The sequence below is a fragment of the Miscanthus floridulus genome, chromosome 15 (genome assembly GCF_019320115.1).
Source record: "Miscanthus floridulus cultivar M001 chromosome 15, ASM1932011v1, whole genome shotgun sequence".
NCBI classification, from domain to species: domain Eukaryota; kingdom Viridiplantae; phylum Streptophyta; class Magnoliopsida; order Poales; family Poaceae; genus Miscanthus; species Miscanthus floridulus.
The window spans coordinates 64656266-64679961 of NC_089594.1; the positions used below are offsets into that span (position 1 = coordinate 64656266).

A 23696-nucleotide genomic window follows, 5' to 3' on the forward strand; every position below is an offset into this window, starting at 1 on the left:
TGGCAAGGAGAATATACAAGTCCTCTGCCTACGAAACTGCATGACTATGCCTGTCTTATTTTGGGAATATCATGAAACAGTGTTCCTAATCCTCTGAAAGGAAATAAATCCTAGGCTTTGAGCTTTATTGGGTTGGATCGATTAACACTCTATAAGGTGTCAGTAGGTATCTTTGAGCAAGGCTATAGCAGTAGGAAAATTGGGGGCCAAGGTCATGCTCTAATCCTCATGATCTTCATGCTTACCGGATCAGATGTTTTTAAACGAATTCTACAGAGTAGGTTATATCTGATTGGCCTATACACTAGTTTATTGTTCGAGTTGGTTTTTAGGGTATACTATCATGTATGTCAACCAAGTAACTGAGTTGCAATACAGACTAAACTAAAGTGAACATGAAATAAAAGAAAGCTAAAAGTGTCTATTTCCTAGAAACTGACCGAGGTTCTCAAAAATAAGAATGTAGCGCAGAACAACATAAGCCAAATCCAGAAATTTTCAGCCCTACCAGAACAAACCAAAACATAAAAAAATTATTTTCTGTGATTTGTGCCGATACATTTCAGATATTTTCATGTTTGTTTTTTTTCAGAAGTGTAGGAACTTGGCCATTAATTAATTTGTATTTGGTTCTTTATGTGATACAATTTGGGCACAACTCGTGAAGTGTCTTCTACGACGCAGTGTCAGGCTATGTTAGTTAATAAGCTCAGCCCCAGACCTCTCCAATCTGTCAGAATTAACATGTTTTTTCTGAGACAACAGGAACTTTGTTCCCTGTATTTTTACTTGTTTGGACAACTAGAGACATTTCAGTTTGGCTAGTCGATGCTAGGAGTATAGTTGTGGCTGTTGGATCTAGGAGAGAAGGAGAAATCTTGTCGTCGCCAAATTTGAAGGCATTCCTCATTTGGTGACAAAGCCTGAGTTACCACATGCGGTTTTTGCCTCTCAATAGGTCATGTTTTTTATAACCTTGTCGTTAATCAATTCTTACATTTGATTTTGTTTGGAATTGTATTATTGTGACATCATACTATCTAGTGGTTAATGATTGTGTTTTTCCTGATATCTTGCAAATAAAATCAATAGGATTTCCTCCCAAACTGTTTAAGGACAACTATGGCTACTATTCAAGACATAGGACTCTCTGCGGCTATCAACATACTAGGTGCTGTAGTGTTCCTACTTGCATTTGCTTTCCTTCAGCTCCAGCCAATCAATGATAGGGTTTACTTCCCAAAATGGTACCTGAAAGGCTCAAGAGAGAGTTCAAGTCATGGGGGTACATTTGTCCGAAAATTTGTCAATTTGGACATGCGTTCATACTTGAAATTCTTAAGTTGGATGCCTGCTGCTCTCAAAATGCCTGAAGATGAGTTGATTAGCCATGCAGGTCTAGATTTAGCTGTGTATCTGAGGATTTACTTGGTCGGGTATGTGACTTGTATACCATGTATAAGCAGTCCGGCATAAGTTTTTTGAGCAAAATAATTGTTTGACCTGCATGTAAATATTGCAGTGAAGTTGCAATGAATTTTTTTTGTTATGTAGCCATGGAGGATGATGAATTTATACTGCAAACTGCATTAGAATTCTATTGAACTGTGATTTCATTCTATTCTTTTATGTACAAGCACCATTTTCTTGATTGCACATTTATTAGTAGTAAATTGCATAGTTCAAATACTGCAATTACTGTGTGTAACATGTGCAATATCTAGTCTTTATAAATAACTTTATCACTATTTTGTTTTCCTTTTTACATTTGATTAAGCAGGAAAAACATATGTTCAGGAAGCTTGCCTCTATGGTGGAATCTGTTATATGCCCCCACATTTTGTGTTCAATATCCCTTTCAGTGGGGTGCTCCAACTTTTGATGCGGGTGAAGCTTTTGCAATGATGGCAGCGTCATTTGTTACTCTCATGGAGGTTTAGCTCGTTGCGCTTAGAAAAAAAATATTCCAGTACATTATTGCTATATGTGGGTTTGTATGGTGATATAATAATGATCTCACTAACTGGATATTCCTTGTGTTTGTAGTGCACTGGGGCCTTCATTGCTATCTCTAGGTATGCTAGTGCTACACCAATCCCACCCTCTGTTCTTAGCTATGGTATTGGCTGGTAGGTACATGTTATTGTTTCATCTACCATATGTTTAGGCTCAAGCACTATTTTACTGGAAGCACAGTGACATCACCCTCAAAGGACTCCAAGACCCTTCTCTTTGGTGACAAGCTGGTTACCGTCTTTGGCATCAGGTACTCTCCTGTCCCCTCTCCTGCTTATTTCGTACATGGATTGAGTTTATTTGTTCAGGCTTTAGTTTTGAGCTTGTGAGTTGATGCTTGAATTGCTTCAATTCTACAGGAACCCTAATTAGATCATGTGGGGTGAGGCTGGTGCCAACTATGTCATGGAGTCCACTTATGTCTTCACTGATAAGGACAAGGCTGCTGCGCATCTGAAGGTATAATTTTTCTTCACGGTCCTTTATTTGTTTTAGAATATGTATGCTGTTTCACTTGTTTGGGTACCATATTCTCCTAGATCCTAAATATATCCATTTGGTTGTAAAATGACAGCATGATGCTTGTCTTTAAGCCATCGAGAAGACTGTTGATGGACCCTCAGCCAAGGACTGGAGAGGTGGCAGGGCTGCCAGCTTTAACATCATTCCCAGCAGCACTGGTGTTGCCAAGGTATATGATAAAACTCATGATGTCTCTTGTGATTTGTGTTAGCACACCTTTTCTTCTGTAAATTGTGATTTGTGCCTGCCCACACCAAGTTTTTGTTCTTGTCCTTTCATAGAAAAAATTATCCTTTGTGATTTATGCTAACACACCTTGTCCTTTGTTTCTTGTGATTTGTGTCAGCCCACACCAAACTTTTGTCCTTGTCCTTCCATAAAAAAATGTCTCTTTTGATTTTTTGTGGTAACACATCTTTCAAGTTTGTTAATTATGATTTGTGTCAACACACCTTATTTTTGTCTTTGTCATTTTATAGAAAAAAATTGTCTCTTGTGATTTGTGCTAACACTTGATGAATTTTTATATTCTGATTTGTGTCAACACATATCTCATTTTTCCTCTGTTCAGTGCGTGGTTGTCTCTGAATGTCAGTGCTAGTGATGCGTTGATTTACCCATTTGTGTTTGACAGATTAAGTTTCAGTATATATGCTTATGCTGGATATTGCTACATTGCTAAATAGTAGTCCTGTCTCTGTGAACTTGGAGCTTGCCATTTTTCAGGATATATGCTTAGTGCTGCTGTACATTTTTAGTATATTATCACCGCTGTACATTTTCAGTGTTGCATTTTCAGTATATATCTTTTCTTAAGGACCGAAACCCCAACTTAACTTCTGTCTATCATTTGTATTGTCCACTTGCTCCTAGCTACTGTGCCATTACAGATTTCTAAATTCTATTTCACCTAGTCTGCAATACGTGTAGGCGTCTTGGGGCAGAAAGTGCAGTTCACATAGAGTAACCAAAAGGATAATGCTGAGGTATGCACGTTTAGCTCTGATTTTCATGATCTTGCTGATGTTTCTGTTGCTCCAAATCAGCTATGTAACTTCAGCCTTTGTTCAATCTTAGGAAGACAGCCATGTCAGATGCCTTGTACAAGGTGGTGTCGGTGCTACACTCGATGGCCATGGTTTGTTCCAGCATAAGTTCATTGTAGCCTCCCTACATTGAAATATAATTTAGTTAAAAAACAACCTTTTTATCTTGACATTTTTGAATATCAGCAATGATTTGCTCACCTTTTGTATCTGTAGGCATTTGAAGGGCCGGCATCAGATCCAGTAAGTATTTCTGCAACATAATTGGTGTTCCTACTATGCTCATCTTTGTCATTGTACCTGATGTCTGATAGATTTGTCAACATAGGATTTGTAAATGCTTTCTATCCAGCCTGTATTTATTTGAACATATATACTTATTAACATATGCCTAGTTGCCCTGAGTAAATGATTATTTGAAGCTATACTTTAATCTAGTACATGGTTAGTCTGGTACATCAGTTGTAGTGTTTCTTGCCACTTCTTGATCCCATGTGTTGTTGTGAGATCAAAGTTTGGTTCTAAGTTTCCACTTGCATGTGTATATGGTACCTGCAGTAGATGATGTACATCATTTAGAAATGTGAAATTTAGGAGGATTCACCTGTTTTTGTAGTAAGTACATGGAAAATAGATTTTTTCTAAACCAAAACTTAATTATTGACATTTATATTACCTAAAAGTTATGCCCATCCATAGTTTCAGTGATCTATAATACTTCCTACTCCAGTCTTAATTTTACCCTATGCTTTGCCTGCATTTAGTAATAAATGATGATATATCATTAGGATAAAGTTGAAGCATTATAAAGAATTAGTATTTGAGATTATAGCCACTCGTAGGTACAAGTAGCAATACTTGCATGAGCCGGAACTTTAAATTCTATACATGTGTAGTATAATTGCATTAGTAGCAAGTACAAGTTGCACTATGTGAAATGTGCAATTTCTATATTTGTATTTTGTAATTTATTTACAATAGGAATATAGCAAATGCATAACAAATATATTTGTAATTTTAGTTAAGGATTGGTGAGTGGTGTTGCTGCAGAATTACTTTTAGAAATTGGCCCAAAAAATTCGATATGTTTGTGTGATTTCTGCTAGCTACATGTGTGTGTGATCTCATGCTCTTTGTTTTGCACTATGCTCTCTATATTTCTAGCCTTTTAGACCACATCACAAACCCCCAAGTGCTGGATCTGCTCATTGTGCACAGTGAGCAACCAGGGTCACGCCCTGTTGTTGGAGCAAGCACAAGTAGCAGTCCATCTTTGCCATCCTGACTGTGTTTATAGCTCCCATGATTACAGATTCCATGGATCTAGGTTCTCCTAGTCTTTCATCTCAGCTGCTAATTTGTTTATTGTTGCTTCATCAGATAAATTGGTTTACCAGAGAAATTGATTGAAAAGATTGGTGTACTAACCTTGGCTGATGAGGTATGAATCAAACTTGTAGTGTTTGTTCTTCAAATTTCCTTTGTAATCTAATTTTTGTCCCTGTCCGTGAGCAGAGCAGAGCTTTTCCCCACGCAGAGTAGATCTGTTTTGTTTGCTTTCCTTCTTTCCCAAGTCTTGATTGTTTTATTCCTATGGATTTTCTGTTGTTGGGCTGTTTTTTTTGGGCTACTGCATGTTTCATGGGCTAAGTTATTGTGCTCTGCTATTTTGTTGCACAGAAATTACAACAGATCTGCTCTGTGTGTGCCTTCATTTAAAATCAATTGTTTTATGGCTAGCCAACAACCGTGTGCTAGCTTGTACTAAAACACACGGTTTTTGCTCTGTTACAAATCGTGTGTTATGCAAGCAGTCAACAACCATGTGCTAGCTTGTGCTAAAACACATGGTTTTCTCTCTCTTACAAATCATGTGTCTTGCAGCGAACAAACAACCATGTACTAGCTTTTGCTAAAACACGTGGTTGTACACTAGATAGACTCTTTTTTAATAGGGGAGGCATGCATTGGGGCAAGCACACCCAATTCCTAGCAATTTTTGCATTTTCACAATAAATTCGCGCAATTTGCACAATCCGGGAATCAAACTCACAACCTCAGGCCTCGCATGATATGTCTCTTACCACTGCAGCCCAAAATCACTTGTGACTTAGCACCAGAAACAATCATCTAGTATTTACTTCACCAGATTTTGAAATGGAGATTTGAAGCCCTAGATGAATTCAAATGAAAAAAAGTTTCAACTACAAAGTTGTAGATCTTGTCGAGATCAACATCTTTGCTTTTGATCATTTTTCCATTTGAGAAATTTAGAAAAATTATGAATTTTAAAATCATTAATTTTAAAAAATAATTTTCGAGCCCTAAATGATTCCAAATAAAAAAGTAATTAACTATAAAGTTGTAGATCTTTTTAAATACTACAACTTTCGTTTAGACCTTGTATTCATCCGAGATAATTTGAAAAAAAAAATCAAATTATTTGCAGTGGCGCTAGATTAAAAAAAATCGCTAGCATAACTGCATTTTTATTGTCTGTTTTCCAAAAGCTATCGCCTACTGACGGTTGACTTAAGAAAACAGTCAATAAAAATATATTTGTACTAGCGGTTCATAGCCTAGGCCTATGGCGCCTATATATTATGAATCACTAGTAAAAAAATACAATCATCAGCAAAAATCGACTGTATACTAGTGTGGAGGACATGAAAATCTGGTATCATGGGCAAATCTCGTCTTTTTTTTCATCAACAACAGACCCATGAAAATAGAGAGTAATTAGCATAGTGTATTTGGTATCTAGATAAATGAAAATTTAACAAATCACACAACTACACACAAGAGCACGCACACTTAATAGTTCGATTATTTCAATTTGAGTACGTTATTCTGAATTTGGCTTGGTACCAAACGCAGCATTTTAGGCCAAATTTTGGCGCTGTCCAGGTTTGATCATGGCCAATATTTGGTTTCAAGAGTTTTTTGAAAGTCTTTTAAGGCATGCCCTGTTGCGAACATCTTGGCTGCCATCTCGTTGAAGTGACAGAGTCAAATCTCTTGGTCTTTGTCAAATCAATGTCAATCCAACCGAATCTTATCGTCAAAGCACGTCTATCAAGGCCTCCTGCATCTGCAGTTTCATACCCAGGTGTTGCTCAACCTTTTGCTAGATCCTTGCCCTTGTCGCCGTTGTCCATTACCATGGAGAAGGATGGAGACCATGGCTGCGCTCGCGAGGACGGCGCCGCCCCTTGCCGGGTCCAGTTGCCGGCCCTCCTGTGCGCTGCGGCCGACGGCGTCCCTCTCCTCCGGCGCCGCTTCCACGACGCCCCGCGGCCGGCTCGGGCTGGGGCTGAGCACCGCGTCGGCAGGGAGCGGGAGGGCGGCCAGGGCTCGCGCCGTCCCGCGGCGCAAAATCGTCGCCTCCTCGGTTGGTGCCCCTGCATACTTGGTCTGATTGGGTACTTGCATTAGCTCGAGGTTGGGGAAATGGTGAAGAGTTAATTTTGGTTCTGCTCGTGTGTTCGAGGATTAGGAACGGCTCGGAGAGCAATTTTTTTGTATGGTTTTGGTAGCTTTACTTGATCTTTATGTATTGGATTAGCTTCAAATTGGAGATTTTTTTCTTCGAAAAGTAAGGCTAACTAGAAACTACCTCATAATCCTCTTACCTTTGGGATTAGTCTAGTGGGTAGGTTATGCACAGCAGCTGAACTGAAGAAATTTGCACTGCGCAATGTGCCTTTTTTTTTGCTCCTATTTCACCTAGGCTTTTAGTATTTCTTCTTATCAAAACAGGAGCTTTGGCCACCGCTCAGACCATCCGCGGTAGCAAACTTACTTTGGTCCGTTCGATCTTCGTTTTCACGGCTGACGCCCGTCCCAGCTACTATGCAGCCGTGGCCGCTTCCGTTCGCCTGCATTCGTTGTTTCTGGTTCCCGTCCCACTGCGCAGCCGCCTTGGTCCCTTCCAGTCGCCGTCTCCCTTTTCGCGTTTCGGCCGTCCTCGCCCGCTCCGTGCTCTCTGCCGTCACCATCGTTGCCGCCTCTGTGGGTCCCGTGCTCCTCCGTTTACCTGGTTTGCCTCGCGCTCCTTTTCTCCTCCTTGATTTGCCGTGTCGATTGGGTTTCTGTGTTCCCCATTTGTTCCGCGTCTGCCTTCCTTTCCTCCTCCCCTTCTCTTTTCCGTGCTTTTGCGCTTCTCTGGAATGGGACGTGCTCGTCCTACAACGTGCTCCTGTGCCAGATCTACGCCGTCCGTGCTTCCTTGCCATCGTTCTTGGAAGCGGTCTTCGTCTATTGTTCCCGCCTAGGGTTTACATGCGGCGGTGGGGGTGCCCGCGCTGTTCTGGCCGCCTCCACACTAGACGTATTGCCCGATTCGCCTGCGCAGTGCTGCGTTGCCGTGTTTCTTGCCGCTGCTGTACGCGTATTTCTTGCGCCTGCGGTTTGCGCGCTACAGGCCCCCCGGCCCTGTTCCTCCTGACTGCGCCATGGCCCTACTTGCTCCTGCTTCCTTTACCCTGCTTCCACCCGCGTTTATTTTCTTCTCCTCCTTTGCTATTTTGGTAGGGTTGGGGACCTGCACTTCAGACCGGTGTGCTCTCCACAACGCTTTTCCCCTTCTCTATGCTCCACTCCTTAACTCCTTTTTCCATTCCTTTTGTTTTCCCAACTGATTTCCCTTCTGATGTATGTACTAATACTTGAATTTGTTTCCAGGTTTCGGCCCTGTCGTTGCGTCGCCGCTCCGGATCGACTATGTAGGTGCCTCTTGCAGATGCGCTGTGGACGGAACTTACCTTCCTCTTACTCTCGGTAATTTTGTTGCCTTTGTTGCCGGCCTCAGATCCAATGTTTACTGAGTCCTTACGGTTGTCTGCTTCTTACGAAAAATGTCGGCCTAGCCTCGGCGTATGTCGTTGCGTTGTGCGGTGCCCGTCGGGATGCTTACATTTTGCTTACATGCTTTCCTGATTCGCTTCGTGCTGTGACCTGCTTGGCCGGTTATTTTCGATGAGCTTAGGGTACGTGTCAGCTGTTTCTGTCCGTTAGCTTCCTTCTACGTTGTACACAGTTGTGTACGCGTATGTGTGTGCTGTTGATTTCTACGGTATCTTGGGATTTGCAAGTCTTTCCGTATTGGTTCATGTGTTACAGGTGTATTGTGCGTTTTCCATCCTACTCCTTCATCCTTGTCCTCACATAGCCTTACTAGATATCCAACCTGCCTTGATGCTTCCTGTTCTGTGCGTTATTTCTTCTTCTTGTGCCGTGTTTCTGTCGCTAATTTACCTGGCTTTGTTTCTGGCCTCAGGTGCCACGCTTACTGTGGCCTTGCGTTGCTATGATTCTTACGAAAAATGTCCTTACGTGTCGATGCTTCTTACGGAAAATTAACGGCCTCGGCATTCTTCATACCGATGTACCACGTCTATAGGGATGCTTACATTTACCTTACATGCTTTCCTAATTCTCGTCATTCTATTACCTGCTTGCCCAGTTATTTTCTATGAGGTTAGGGTATGTGTAAACTGGTTGTGTCCATTGCTTTTCTTGTATGCTGTGCGCAGGGGTCTCCATATACATGTGTGCTGTTTGTTTATGCGGTATCCTTGGATTTTCAGATCTCTTCATATTGGTTCATGTGTTGCAGGTGCATTGTGAGCCTTACCTCCTACTTCTTCGTCCTTGTGCTGCTCCAGCCTTATCAAATATCCAAGGTGACTTGATGCTTTGTGTTCTGTACGTTATTTCTTATTCTTGTGCTGTGTTTCTATATGTGTCTGTGTTGTGTGTCTAATGGATATGATTGCCTGTGCCTTCTCGTTGTTGCGCTCTCCTTTGACATCATTGTTTGTTATTTTTGTTAGTCTAATACTCACACCTCATGTGTATCGTTATATTAGGTACATCATGGTTGCTTACTGTTCTCATAGCCTTTCTACGTTATTTGCTTTGTGCCAGGTTGTCCAAGTGCTCCTCATCAGCTCACCTCTTGTTGTTCGTAGGTGTTGTACCAGAGTTCCATAGGATTTTGAGGTTGTTTTTTCTTCTATTCACGTATTGCCTAGACGTACATGTGGTTTCCTTCGGTGCCTGATCTTGTTTTCCTCACTCTTTTCCAGTAATTCGGCCTTCTTGCATCTATTAGCCTGTTTGCTACATTTGACTTCTGCGCCTCTGCTCTACCGGGTATGTCCACACCCATTCCAACTATGTTATTTTGGTTTACGATCCATCCTGCATGCTTCTATTTTAGCTGTTGCTGTACTGTTCGCCGATGGCGCTCCTATATATGCACATTTTATTCCTGTGCTTGTGGATTTATACAGCGTTACCAATATATATAGTTGTGTACGTACATAGATATATATGGTTAAGTATAGTTACATGTATAGATATACACACATTTTATATGCCACTGTGGCTGATGCGTTACTGTTTCCTCCTTTTTTTATCATCCTTGTTTTTATTTCGGCCCCACAATCTTTTTTCACGCTACTTCTTTGTCATCGTTCGTACGGAGGTTTCTTATTCTGTCTGTCCCTTTCACTTTGTTGGCCAGTTTGGTTTCATTTTTTAAAAAAAAAATTGGCCTGTTGTGTTGTCCTTTCAGTTTTTGCGGTAACCACACCTGTTACTCAGTCGTGGTGGGTATGCCTTTTTTTAACCTTGCTGCCTGTTTCTTTTATACTAGGTTTTCTTGCCATCGATTGCTGTCCAGTATGTTGCGCGTACGTGCTTCCTGGGTCTCCCTCTTGCAGGCCTAGACCTCCATCTACCATTGTCAGTTCTCAAGTATTTTCTGATGTGCACCATCTGCTGAACAACTCTCCATCTGTGAGTTCCTATATGTCAAATTGCTTCCTGTGCCCAGTTAGTTCAATACCTGTACCTTCTCTATCAGTCATAATAACATATATGTATCCTTTCCTGTTCCATTGTTTTCCTCTATCCTTCAACATTGCTTCACCAAATTATTTCCTTTAGGTTTCTTTGTCCCTATTGTGGTTGCCTTCTTTTTTACACGTCCTTACTTTTTCGCTGCTTGTATAAAGGTGCCTTCCACGCCTTCGTATGATGTTACCTTTAATTATGGATTATTTAAGTTCTTTACCATCTTCATTCTCTTACGTGCTCTGTCACCACATGCCTTCTCCTTCCTAGTTGGTATAGTCTCAGCTGCTATACATCCATGGCCACTGCGGCGCATCGCTCTGCTGACAACGAACAATCATGTGTGTACATTTTTGGCTTCAAACTTCTGTATCCAAATGTTACCTTCCTATGATAATCTACGCGTTGCTCGTTTACTGAAATTTTCCTTTTATTATGTCATCATGATTGTGACCGGCCGCGCAACAAATTGTATAGTGTTCCTCTATGTCCTTCGTGCTGTGCTTGGTCCCTGTTCTCGATCCTCTTAGCTGATCATAGTGTTACCTGTGGTCTGGTTCTCTTCTCTTAGGTGGCCGTGTTTTCCATGTTTCGCCCGTCTTAGATCATTCTGAGTCCCGCCATAGACGAAAAAGGCTATTGGATCAACACAGCCTTGCCTAGACAGGTATATTGCCGGTTTCATATCGAGCGAATAGGACACGCAGCTTCCACAAATTCTTTTTCTCTTCTTTTTATTTCAACAAAATACAATCTTGTTAACTCTCCGTGTACCACTCCTTTAATCGAGCCGCCTCACAGGTCATTCAAAGAGTTATACACCGTCTCTTCAGTGTGGCCATTTCGATGACGAATATGTTAATGCGCTCAAAGGTACATTTTAGATGCTCCTGAAACAAAATCAGTTGTGCTCTCCTATCCCTGTTTCATTCCCTAAAAGGCTCGTCGCTCCTATTCGTCGTCTCTAAACGGCCATTTTTTAAAACCTTGGTTTATAGCCTCTTATCGAGATAGGTCGTACTATGGCCCCCTGGATTATCAATGCCGTCATTGTGATGCTGTGTTCTGGTATGGAGAGAGGGCCAAATCTGAGTCTTCGTGCCATGATGACAATATTGTTTATAACAACTGTTGTCGGAGTGGGAAAGTTGTCATCCCGCCTTTCCAGCTTCGCCCTGATCCTTTGCCTACGCTAGCTACGTTTGGTGGAGGTCCTCGTTCCAACAAATTCATGAAGAATATTAGGCAATACAATTGCCTTTTTGCCTTCACATCTATGGGGGCTAACATTGATCGCTCACTTAACGATGGTCGTAGCCCTCCGATTTACAGAATTAGTGGACATGTGCACCATAGGATTGGGTCTCTCTTGCCACCAGATGGAAGCCCTCCTAAATTTTTGCAGCTCTATATTTATGACACCGCTAATGAGGTCGCTAACAAAATGCGGGCTTTAGCACCTGTTGACATATCTGATGACAATTTGGATCCTAACATTACTCGGAGCCTCATAGATATGCTTGACCAGCATAATCCTTTTGCTAAAAAATTTAGGATGGCACGGGATAGACTTTAGGATGGACAGAACGAAGATTTTGTTGTGAGGATTATAGGAGCTAAAGAAGGAGATCCCGTTCAGTACAGTCTACCGACTACTGATCAACTTGCTATGCTTGTGGTCGGGGACTTTTCTCTTGATACTTTCCAGTGTGATATAGTCATTCAAACACGCTCTGGAGAATTGCAGCAAATATCTTCTTTGCACCCTGCCTATATGGCGTTACAATATCCTTTGTTATTCCCGTATGGTGAGCGTGGATACCAGATTGGTGTTCTGTATAATGGTGCTATGCCAGCTAAGAAAAACACTCGCACAAAGGTTACTATGCGGGACTACTTCTGCTACAATTTCCATTATAGATGGAATCAGCCAAATCCATATCTTTCTTATGGTCTTCTATCGAGTCAGGCCAAGGTTGATGCTAGAGCAGCTATAGATGAAAGCAGATTATGGTACATTCTAGATAATCAAAGTGATCTTTGAGTTGACAATATTCAGGGTATATCCGATGCTATAGACCGTGGCTGTGTGGACGGTAGCCAGATGGGGAAAATGATAGTTTTGCCATCCTCGTTCATGAGAGGTCGGCAGTACATGATTTAGAACTATCATGATGCCATTGCAATATGTAGGGTTCATGGTCCACCTGACTTCTTTGTGACATTCACATGCAACGCCAAGTGGCCTAAAATAGCTGAGGGTATCATTGAACCAGGACAGAGGCCTAGTGATAGAGCCGACATCATTGTCAGAGTTTTTAATATGAATCTTGAAGATCTACTGCATGATATTAAGAGTGGAAAAGCCTTTGGTCCATGAAGTGTAGGTACTAATATCAGGCCTATTCTTTCTTCTTGTGTCCTTGCTCATCTTTTAGATTGTTTCTGCAGCCATCCCAAATTTACCTATCTTGTTCCAAATTATCATTTACATATGTTTGTTCATTTCTAAATCCATCAGTCCTTTGCACTGCCTGTTAGAGCCTGTTCTTTCTTATTGATCTCATGTCTTCACATGTGCATTGTGTTTTCTGCGATCTATGTCGCTATCTCACACTTGCGCACTTGAATGTATGCTGCAGTTCTTCATATAGTTGAATTCCAAAAACATGGTCTGCCACATGCCCACATCATTCTTTGGCTGTCTACCGACACTTCACAACCAACTTCATCGTATGTTGATTCGTTTGTTAGTGCTGAGATACCAAATCCAAAGGAAGATCCACTGGGATATGCTCTTGTGGCAGAACACATGGTATACGGTCCTTGTGGAAGGTCCAATATGAATTGTCCTTGCATGAAAAACAAGTGTTCCAAAAGATTTCCCAAGCCTTACCAAGATGAAACTTTGGTCAATGGAAATGGATTTGCAATGTACAGAAGAAGAAATAATGATCTGTTTATGCACAAAGGAGGAAAGAAACTGAATAATTCATGGATTGTGCCGTATAATTTGTCCTTGCTCAAGAGGTACCAGGCTCACATTAATGCAGAATGGTGTAACAAGAGCATCTTTATTAAGTACCTCTTCAAATATGTGACTAAGGGACCGGATTATAGCAAGGTCTACCTCCAAAGAGTTAGAGATGGTGTAGACCCTCCCTATGATCAAGAGAGTCGAACTATTAATGAGGTTAAGGAATATTTAGATTGCTGCTATATATGTGAGCAAGATGCATGTTGGAGAGTCTTTGGATATGATATCCATAGGCACTATCCATCTATAGAAAGGTTGCCTATTCATCTACCCAATGAAAATTTCATTACATATCGTGCGAAAGCCAATATGTCCCGTGTCCTCTCATAGGAATTCCTATGGAGGACAATGCTCACTCAGTGGTTTGTTGCTAATCAAACCCATTTTCAGAGCAGGGAGTTAACTTACTGTGACTTTCCTTCTAAGTGGAGATGGGAGGAGGCCTCTAGGACATGGGAACGGCGGTGTCAGAACATCAAAAAAATAGGACGTATCCACTATGTGCATCCCTTAGCTGGTGAACGGTACTTCCTAAGAATGTTATTGTTGGTGGTTAGAGGAGCCACAAGTTATGAAGACCTTCGATCCTTCTAGGGTATCTGCCATCCTACTTTCAGGAGTGCATGCAGTGCCCGTGGTCTTCTTGGTGATGACCAGGAGTGGTATGGTGCTTTTGATGAAGCTACTACTTGGGCAACCTCTAGACAGCTAAGAAACCTTTTTGTTACCATGCTTCTCTTTTGTGAGGTTGGAGATGAGTATGCCTTCTTTGAGAAGGTTTGGAGGCTCCTAGCTGATGACATTCAATACTAGTTCAAAGACATGTTCGGTAACCAAAACTACCAGATGGCAGACAATGACATTAGGAATCACTTGCTTGATAATCTAACTGCTTTATTTGCTAAAAGTGGTACCAATATATGCAATTTCAATCTTCCACAAAGAACAACTGCTTCTGCCTCTTCTTCCACAAACCGTTTGGTTGAAGAAGAATTATCATATAACGTTCCTTGTTCATCTGATCAGTCAAACTTACTATCATCACTCAATGATGACCAGATTGCTGCCTTCAATTCTATAGTAAATAGGGTTACAAATGAAGAACCTAGCTTCTTCTTCGTCTCTAGCTATGGTGGTACAGGCAAAACGTTCCTTTGGAATTGTATTGTCACCCATCTAAGATCACAGAAGAAGATTGTTCTTACCATTGCGTCTTCGGGGGTCGCATCACTGTTGCTGCCTACTGGTCGCACAACCCACTCTCGGTTCAAGATACCTTGTGACCTAGATGAAACCTCTGTTTGTGACATAAAGAGAGGAACTATGTTAGCTGAGTTGATTTAGATAACATCATTAGTAATTTGGGATGAGGCCCTTATGACTCATAGAGCAGCTTTTGAGGCTATCGACAGAACATTTCAGGATATCCAGTCTCAAAACTGTTATGAAGCAGCCCACCTGCCATTTGGAGGCAAGGTTGTTGTTCTTGGTGGTGATTTAAGGCAGATACTTCCTGTCATTGAGGGTGGGACTCAAGCATAGGTTATCAACGCCGTTATTGTCAATTCTCCATTATGGTCGTCCGTAACTGTTCTCAGCCTTACTAAGAATATGAGGTTGTCTTCTTTAGGCCTGGATTCATAGGAACATCAAGAGTTGTCTGATTTTAGCCATTGGATTTTAGATGTTGGAGATGGTAGAGTAAATTCTTTTGCAAAAGAAGGGGACACTGACGCTGCATGGATCAAAATACCCCATGATTTGCTTTTGATGCCTCAAGAGGATAACATCAACTGCATAGTTCATGCAATCTATCTAGATTTGCAGAAAAACTACTCTGATTCCTCCTATCTTAGGAATCGAGCCATCTTAACTCCTACCAATGATTTGGCAGAAACGCTTAACGCGCATGTTGTTTCGCTCCTCCCCTATGAGGAAAAGGAATATTTGAGCTATGACACAACAGGAAAGCCTCCGGCACTAATGATGCATATGATCTGTTGTATCCTGTTGAATTCCTAAACTCTCTCAATGGAAATAATTTCCCTCGACACCGACTGATTCTTAAAGTGGGTGTCCCTATAATGCTGCTACGGAATCTAAGCCAATCTGATGGCCTTTGCAATGGTACACGGCTGATTATCACCACTCTTGGAGACATGGTTATTGAGGCACGAATTATGACGGGTACCCACGCTAGTCAGACCATCCTCATCCCTCGGATTTGTCTAACACTAAAAAATACAAAATGGCCATTTGTTCTCCATAGACGCCAGTTCCCAATTAAAGTATGTTATGCTATGACCATTAACAAGAGCCAAGGGCAGACGCTTTCTTACGTCGGCGTCTATCTTAAAAAGCCAGTTTTCACACATGCCCAGCTCTATGTGGCTCTTTCATGTGTGAGTTCGAAAAAGGGCTAAAAATTCTGATAGAGGACAAAAATGGAAATTCTACAGATGAAACCAAGAATATTGTCTACAATGAAATCCTTGCTTGTATCCCATATACCAGGCCAAGCACATCACAGATCGTTTGAAGTATTTACTGATTGTATTATATGTTGATATACCGGTTGATTGTGTATGTGTATTAACATGTCTTCCTCTAAGTTTGTCTCGTCTGCTAGCTATGCATGGTAGGCTTCTTTGTTGTGCATACATAATTAATGTACTTCCTTACACATTTATTTGCGCCTTATTAACTTAATGTCTTCATCACAGCTTCCCAATTTTGTCATGTCAGAGATTCATCCTCTTCCTGGTTTTACAGGTGCATGATATGGCTCGTACACCAGCCCCCACACTCTTAGCAAATCTAAAGCCAAGAGACATCCAGGCTTTTGTCTGTGTTCGAGTTAGCAAAAAGTGGAATTTCACTGGCAGGAATGAGAATGGCCCTATCCTACATGTTGACCTCATTCTCACTGATAAAGAGGTGTGGGTTTATAACATTTTCTATCTATGTGTACATTTTCATTACAATGTAATTGCTTATGCCCTTACTCACTTCAAAGCTTTGTGTACCTACATTTCCTTTTGCTCCATGTAATCCACCTTTTCTTGTACAAAATAATTGCAGGGAGGTGTTATGTACGCTGAAATTCCAAGAGATGAAGTAGGTGCTCTGTGATCATACTGCACATTCACCTTTAACTTTCACACCCTTAAATCCATGTTCTTTGTTTTGTGTTCATCAATTTCCAGAGACGAAGAGCTTAGGGTCACATTATGGGGATTGCGAACCACAGCATTCAGCCTTGATTCTATCTACAACAACAGTATTCCAAGGGCAATTGTCTGCTTATTTGTAGGTTGCATCCCCAAAGAGTTCCAGAGTAAATTTTCTGAACATCTCCAGTTTATTTGGCATCGGTTTTTCCCTGTTTAGACACATAGCTGAGACATAAAAATATTATAGGGGTATCACATGTGACTGGAAGCAACGCCTGCCACCGGTATCTAAATCCTCCCATACCAGAGGCCCAACCGTATTATAACAAGTGAGTGTCGTGCTTCTACACGGTCATTTGCATCCTTCATTATCTATTGTACGAAGATTTAATTATTAACACGCTTCTGAAATTGTAGGTTTCAGGATCAGCACTTCCCAATAGATTTGCCTTCTTCATCACCAATGCAGCTACAAGAGGACGAACAAATTGTCATAGAGCACAAGTCACTTGATGAGCTAAATGCAGTCGATCCGTATGAGTTCCCTGTATGTCCTATAAACCATTCAGCATTGAATTACTAATACAAAACAATGCATGTTAAAATATATCTAATTTTGGCCTGTTTGTTTCCACAGCAATCAGGCTTTCACTGCACAGTCACAATTACGACTGTGCTAGGTGACAATTCATGGTGGTATCTAGGCTATCGAGGATGCAAAAAATCAAGTCCTGATCAGGTTGGCGGTGCGCCTTGGTGTGGTGCTTGCAAATCCTCAGATTTTATGCCAAGGTAAACCTACTTTCTTACCTCTTCATACACACTACACTGCTGTTTAGTCCTAAGGTTCAATGACACTCTTCGCCATTCATTTTCGTTACCCATTTCACATATACAAATTGGCCTTCGCTACTAGAGATGAAACTGCAGAAGGTCAGTTCTTCTGCTTTGACGGTATTGCTCAGCAGATCATTAAGAAAAGTTGCGAGTCTTTGTTTCACCTTCCTGATAGAATGAGTGCCACACCTCCTGGCCTAACGGCTATTGTCGGAAACAAGTATACATTTGTTGTAGCCCTAACGAGCGAATCTTACTATTCAAAGCATACAAGGGAATAGCAGGTCAAGTATGTTATGGAAGATTTCCAGAAATGCCTATTCACTCCAAGGTCGCTAGCAATTGAAGGATCCAGCAAGATTCCTCCTCCACCAAAACCCTTCATGGTCATACCAGCTACAACCACTGCGCCCAGTACAGCCAACACATCGTCCTTGATGATAGATGTGCCACCTGCCGAGTCTCCTACTCCAACAAAACCAACTACTTTACCACCTGGTGGACAAACTATACCGTCCATAGCTAAAAATTTAGATGATCAGGCCTCGTCTACCAAGGTGATCTCCTTAACGCATATAATGACATTGTAGGGCCTAATTACTTTTACTACAAAAGCCTACTGTTCGATGCTGACTATCATTAAGAGACACCGTGATGTCTGCTGATTCCCGTCACTGTGCAGGACTCGGTGGCACCTGAACCTGCTCATACCCCTGCTTCATGTGATGTTGCTGAGTATGTGTCTCATATCACAAACTGTGTACATACAATTTGCTAACTCATCTAGGTTCCTGTTGCGCTGTTAAGTCTATACCTAAATCTGCCAGGTGTGTAACAGTACCCATGCAGAATAGCTTGAATGGTAGGTGGTTGATATAATACCATAAAATAGATGGTTTGGTCTGAGGGATGGTTAGCATATAGTATCTCTGTGCTTTGCTGCACTTTTACGTCTATTTCTAAACTTGCCCACTGTTTAACAATGGCTGCACAAAATAGCTTGAATGGTACATGGTTTATATAATCCAGGAGATGGTTTGGTCTAACCCTCTGAGGGATGGTTGACATATGGTATCTCTGGGAATTAGTGTTCATACCTTGAAAAGTTTTGTGAAATTCAAGCAAAACATCTGGACCTCTTTCTTGTGTCAGCCTTACTGTGACACTGGTCATGCCTTGCCATTTCCTAACTGGATTACTAATTACTTTAGCGCTTTCATTTTTCTAAACTATCTAGCTGTGTGCTGTTTTTCCCCATGAATTACCTATTTTACGCTAAACTGTTAAAATTTGCGCACTCAGAATATATGAAAAAAAATGTTCTTGCAATGCTCCTATTACACTAAGTCACTAAAGATTAGATGACTACAGATTATTCTTACTGCTGGGACATTACTAGGCTGCTGACCTTTGTAGTGTAAGATCGTCGTGCGAATCATGAATAGCCTAACATGAAACCATCAGGTGGATGCACATTGATAAATTTTAATCCCTGTACATGCAACCGTCCTTTTCTTCTGGTGACATGAAAGTAGTAGTATTGTGCAATTGTGTTTATTTCATCACCAGAATTAGTATTGCTTCTGATGATCTTATATCACTGGCCCACTGTTCTGTATTGGTCTGTTGTGCAATACTGCCTTTGAATATTATAGATGCCTACTATATTTAAAGTACTACAGCTGACACTTAGCACTGATTAACTAATCAAACATTACTTGTCGATTCGCAATTTCTGATGCTATGTTTTCTAGCCCGGCAAAGTCATCGACCCATGTTGAAAACAAAGGTGTAAAGAGGAAGCTGTTTGAGGAGCAATCTACTTATAAGGAGGTTTGTCCTCTTTGTATCCAAAAATCGTATCTTTTTTTCCACCTAAAGTGTACACCGCACATGCTGATGCTAGACCTGCATTCTCACATATAACAAATGTGAATACAGACTTCATGTTAACTATGCTCAGCGACCTCTGTCGATAACGTCCTTTTCCTATAGGATCAAACAACCTTCGCTGAATCTGCTCATCAGAGCTCTCAGGAACTCAACATAGACGTCCAGATCGCCGGACAGGATAAGGATACACAGGAGCAGCATCCGGAGGACCACCTAGACAGCCGAGCAAAAAGGTATTAAACACTAACTATGGATCGGAGATTCACATTTTTTGCCAGACTGTTTAAGGTGATGAGTTAGAACATGAGGATATAATCCTTCTGTGCAACTTCTCAACAGTAATAAATATGCTCTGCTTCCAAGCCAAGAGGTCAGGATACTAAGCCACATGCCAAGTTTGGTGGACGCAAATCATCATCAGGCAATCAGAAAAAGTGAAACAGGTTTTTAGATACATACTGCCATAATTTTATAAAGTCACCTTCTTCAACGCTGCTATTGTCACCTCAACCTATTTGATGTTTTGTACAGTTTGGGAACCCCTTGGTGCATCGCCTTTTGCAAGGCCGCCACAACGCCTACAACCAAGCTCGTCTTGAACACGATGTACATTGGTATTTACAACGGTGGTTCAAACCTTTGCTGCCTAGGTTACTATACCGCGACGCAAACTGTGCGCTTTTGGAGCTCATCGTTAGCATTCTTGTATAGTCTAGCATCCGACTATGTAATGTTATGGAACTTGGACTCCTACTTGCTGCTAACTGCACTGTACCAAACTATATGGCAAGCTATAAACTCTGTCTTTGGACATATGGCATGCACTATTGTAGTGTGTCGGCAACGCTACCCTAGCCTTCCAACTTGAAACATTGTCGGCTTAATGACATCCATCCATGTAATATAAGTAGACTTGATACCTCTGCGCTACATTTACCAGTACTTACTATGCTTACCTGTACCATTTGATTTCCCGTTTAATCGCCAGCGCGCGCAAGGGCGCGCGTGATGTACTAGTGTTTCTTGAATTCTATTTTGCCTTAGGAATTAGGAATGTGGTGAAACTAAGCTTTGGGCTTCCTCTTGCAGTCAATGCTGAAAATACACCATTCAACACATGCTCCATTTTCGTAAATTATCAAGAGGACTCAACTTTTCCTCTCTATTTGTATGTAGTCACAACGTGTCTCCTGTACCATGTCATGAGTTGGACCTTATGTGGCCCCAGTGTAATGCTCTCCTTGTTTCCAGTCAAAGTTTGACCATGCTTTCTTCTGACGAATGCAAGGATACATGCGAACTGACTGCAGGTTACTGAAAGTGGATTCTTGCAGTAAATTTACTCCCCCCATCCCAAAAAGAAAAATGCAATTCTCACTTCTGGAGGAGTCAACTGATTTTTAGTTTGACCAAATATTTATAAAAAACACTAACATTTATGATACCAAATGAGTATCATTAGATTTATCATGGAATATATTTTTATTATTTTTATTTGGTGATATAAATGTTGATGTTATTTTCTATAAAAATGATCAAACTTAAAAAAGTATGACTTGCTTTAAACTAGAATTGCATTCTTTTTGGGATGGAGGGAGTACAATGGAAGCAAGTTTTTCTCTGCCAACCTATTTTTCAACTGAAACATGATATGTGCTAATTAAATTAAATTAAATGCTTTTGCACATCTTAGTGATACATTGTGGAATTCCAAATACTTCCAAATTAGTTAATTTCGTTGTGTTTGCAGATCTTCAAAACATAGCAAAGGCAACTGAGTTATTTTGCTAAAGATGACAACCTAATCTAGTCCTTCCACCAATTCCTGTTGATGCTATAGGAAACCATTTTCTCCACACAAATCTCAGGCACATGTGATTTGATAAATAGTGCTAGTAGTTTCATCCATTTAGCCTCAGAAAGTCCAGATTCAGGTCATCAGTGATTCATTTAGGGAACAATTTCAGATTTGTCGTTGAACTCTATAAAGGCACACATGGAAATATGATTTCAGATTGGATAAATAGTTGTTGTTTATCAGCGGCTTTATCATGAATTTACAGAATGTCTTATTTCTGTTGCCATCTGTATGGCACACTTATCCTTTCGTTCTATGAAACTCAATCATCCTTTTGTTTTCTACAAAGAAGTTTAGAATTCATAAAATGTTTGAAACTTTTTGATGATGCTGATATCCTGTGACCTCAATTATGAGAAGTTGAGCAGTCCACTTTCATCTAGTTCTTTACTTATCCATAATGAGACCTTGCTTAACAAGAACTTGCAATCTGTAGGAGGTTGAGCAAAGCTACATTATTATCAAACCAGATGGTGTTCAGCGTGGTCTGGTATGCATTCCCCAGTTCCCCACACCCACACTTTTCCCAGTATGGTGCTGTTCCTTAGCTTCTTTCGTGTGTTTTAGTTCAGATAAAACATACTATATCTGATGCATATAGGTTGGAGAGATTATTTCTCGCTTTGAGAAGAAAGGGTTTTTGTTGAAAGGATTAAAACTTTTCCAGTGCCCCAAGGACTTGGCTCAGGTTTGCTTCCCAAAACACATCAATGTTGCAGAACTATTGTGGATCTTGCAAAGTTGCTTATCATTATCATCTTTGGCTGTCAAATATATCTCCCAGTGCTACATATTTTAGCTTAGGATCCTTATGTGTATCCTTTCTACATAGATATGCTTTCCAACTTTTATTATATTATTCATCAGTTATTCCCTTAAAGAAGTTCCTGATATTCAGTTAGTTTCATAATTTTACTGTGTATCTTTGATTTTTGGCATCCTAAGTACTGATCTGATGCTGTAATAGTGCTCGCTTTGATATGTTTCATTATATTAAGTGCCAGGATAAGTTACTTCCTAGACCATATCATTCTTTTTCTTCAAGTGGCTGGTCTTTCTTGTCTTCTTTTTGTACTAATATTTGATAAATACATTGCCTGCATCTCTCTTCTTTAATAACTTCACACTTTCATCGTTTTCTTAACATTCACTAAAGCGCCAACAGAATCTAGTCAACCTTTCTTTGATTCTTTCTGTGCTTCGTTGCTGCACACAATGTGATGTTTGTTTCCACATCAAAATGGAAATATTGAGGAGTTCATTATGTTCAGCTCACTTATAATGCTTTTCATATACTTTGTGTTGTTCACCCTTCCTTGTCTCTCAGGAGCATTACAAGGATTTGAAGGATAGACCTTTCTTTCCTAAGCTGATAGATTACATAACTTCTGGCCCTGTTGTCTGCTTTTCTTATGACCTAGACATATTTGCAACTCCACACTTCCACCAATGCAGAGTTCACAGCTGCAATCTTGTTCTTCTATCCTGTAAGGCCTGGGAGGGTGATGGTGTTGTTGCATCGGCTCGCAAATTAATAGGAGCTACTAACCCCCTTCAAGCTGAACCAGGGACTATAAGGGGTGATCTTGCAGTTCAAACTGGAAGGTTGGCAGCCACCCTCTTCCATGTGTTTATGTTGTAATATTTAATCATGCAACTCACCTGTTAAAATTTATAGTTGGAAGGTGCTTCCATTTTACCATTTTTACCTGCATATCAAATAAACTATGATGGAATTGAACGTTTCAGGAATGTTGTCCATGGAAGTGATAGTCCTGATAATGGCAAGCGTGAAATTGGTAAGTTCTGCAATATTTCAGTATGATTCTATATCGCGTTTAGGTGATTTCTTGAGTCAATGATCCTTTTAAACAAATGGCAAGGTCTAGTAATGTTTTGTTCAAACTTTGAGAACTGCCTTGAGGATTGGATTAGTTGACATGAAAATCAGGAGCTGGATTAAGGATATGAAACAGATGGTGTCATGTACTTAGTGACATGGCTTGCATATTAACTTGGACCTAAATTTGTTTTAGCCTGCCAGCTATTATTCTTAACAATATGAGATGACGAGCTCAAACTACTTTCCTACTTGCAGCTCGGTGGTTCAAAGAAGGCGAGCTCTGCCAATGGGAATCTGTTCAAACACCGTGGCTTATAGAGTAGCCCTTGCTAATCACTTTGTGAGTTGTATTCAATGTTTTTTTCTGTTCAACTTGATTCAAGGAGCCATGTATGAGAGTATGAGTTTAGTTCGGCTAAGTAAATTGGCTTATGAGGGCTCGAATTATCGGTACCTTTGAACCTTTTTACCTGGAGGTTCTTTTTGCAGTATTGAGGATTTGTGCAACTGAAACCTTTGATGAATTGTTCATGTTGAGAAGCTAATTTCATCTCACATTTACAAGTAACGTCTTGAATGAAGTAAAGGCAAGAAAGTTAAAAATAGTAGC

At 40.7% G+C, this 23696-nt stretch overlaps 1 protein-coding gene across 1 annotated transcript; it reads left to right on the plus strand.

Moving 5' to 3' along the window:
• Window positions 1-6730: 6730 nt before the first annotated feature.
• LOC136508160 (uncharacterized) lies at window positions 6731-23636 on the plus strand. Its single transcript, XM_066502788.1, has 7 exons — window positions 6731-6975; window positions 21680-21733; window positions 21845-21931; window positions 22571-22650; window positions 22735-22848; window positions 22993-23042; window positions 23342-23636. The coding sequence occupies exons 1-7, from the start codon at window positions 6757-6759 to the stop codon at window positions 23407-23409; spliced, it is 672 nt and encodes a 223-aa protein (XP_066358885.1). The 5' UTR covers window positions 6731-6756; the 3' UTR covers window positions 23410-23636.
• Window positions 23637-23696: the final 60 nt, after the last annotated feature.

Coding starts and splice junctions, on each gene's coding strand:
- LOC136508160 (XM_066502788.1), top strand. CDS start 6,757: ATGGAGACCATGGCTGCGCTCGCGAGGACGGCGCCGCCCCTTGCCGGG. Junction 6,976..21,679: donor GCAAAATCGTCGCCTCCTCG/GTTGGTGCCCCT, acceptor TGCAATCTGTAG/GAGGTTGAGCAAAGCTACAT. Junction 21,734..21,844: donor ATGGTGTTCAGCGTGGTCTG/GTATGCATTCCC, acceptor TGATGCATATAG/GTTGGAGAGATTATTTCTCG.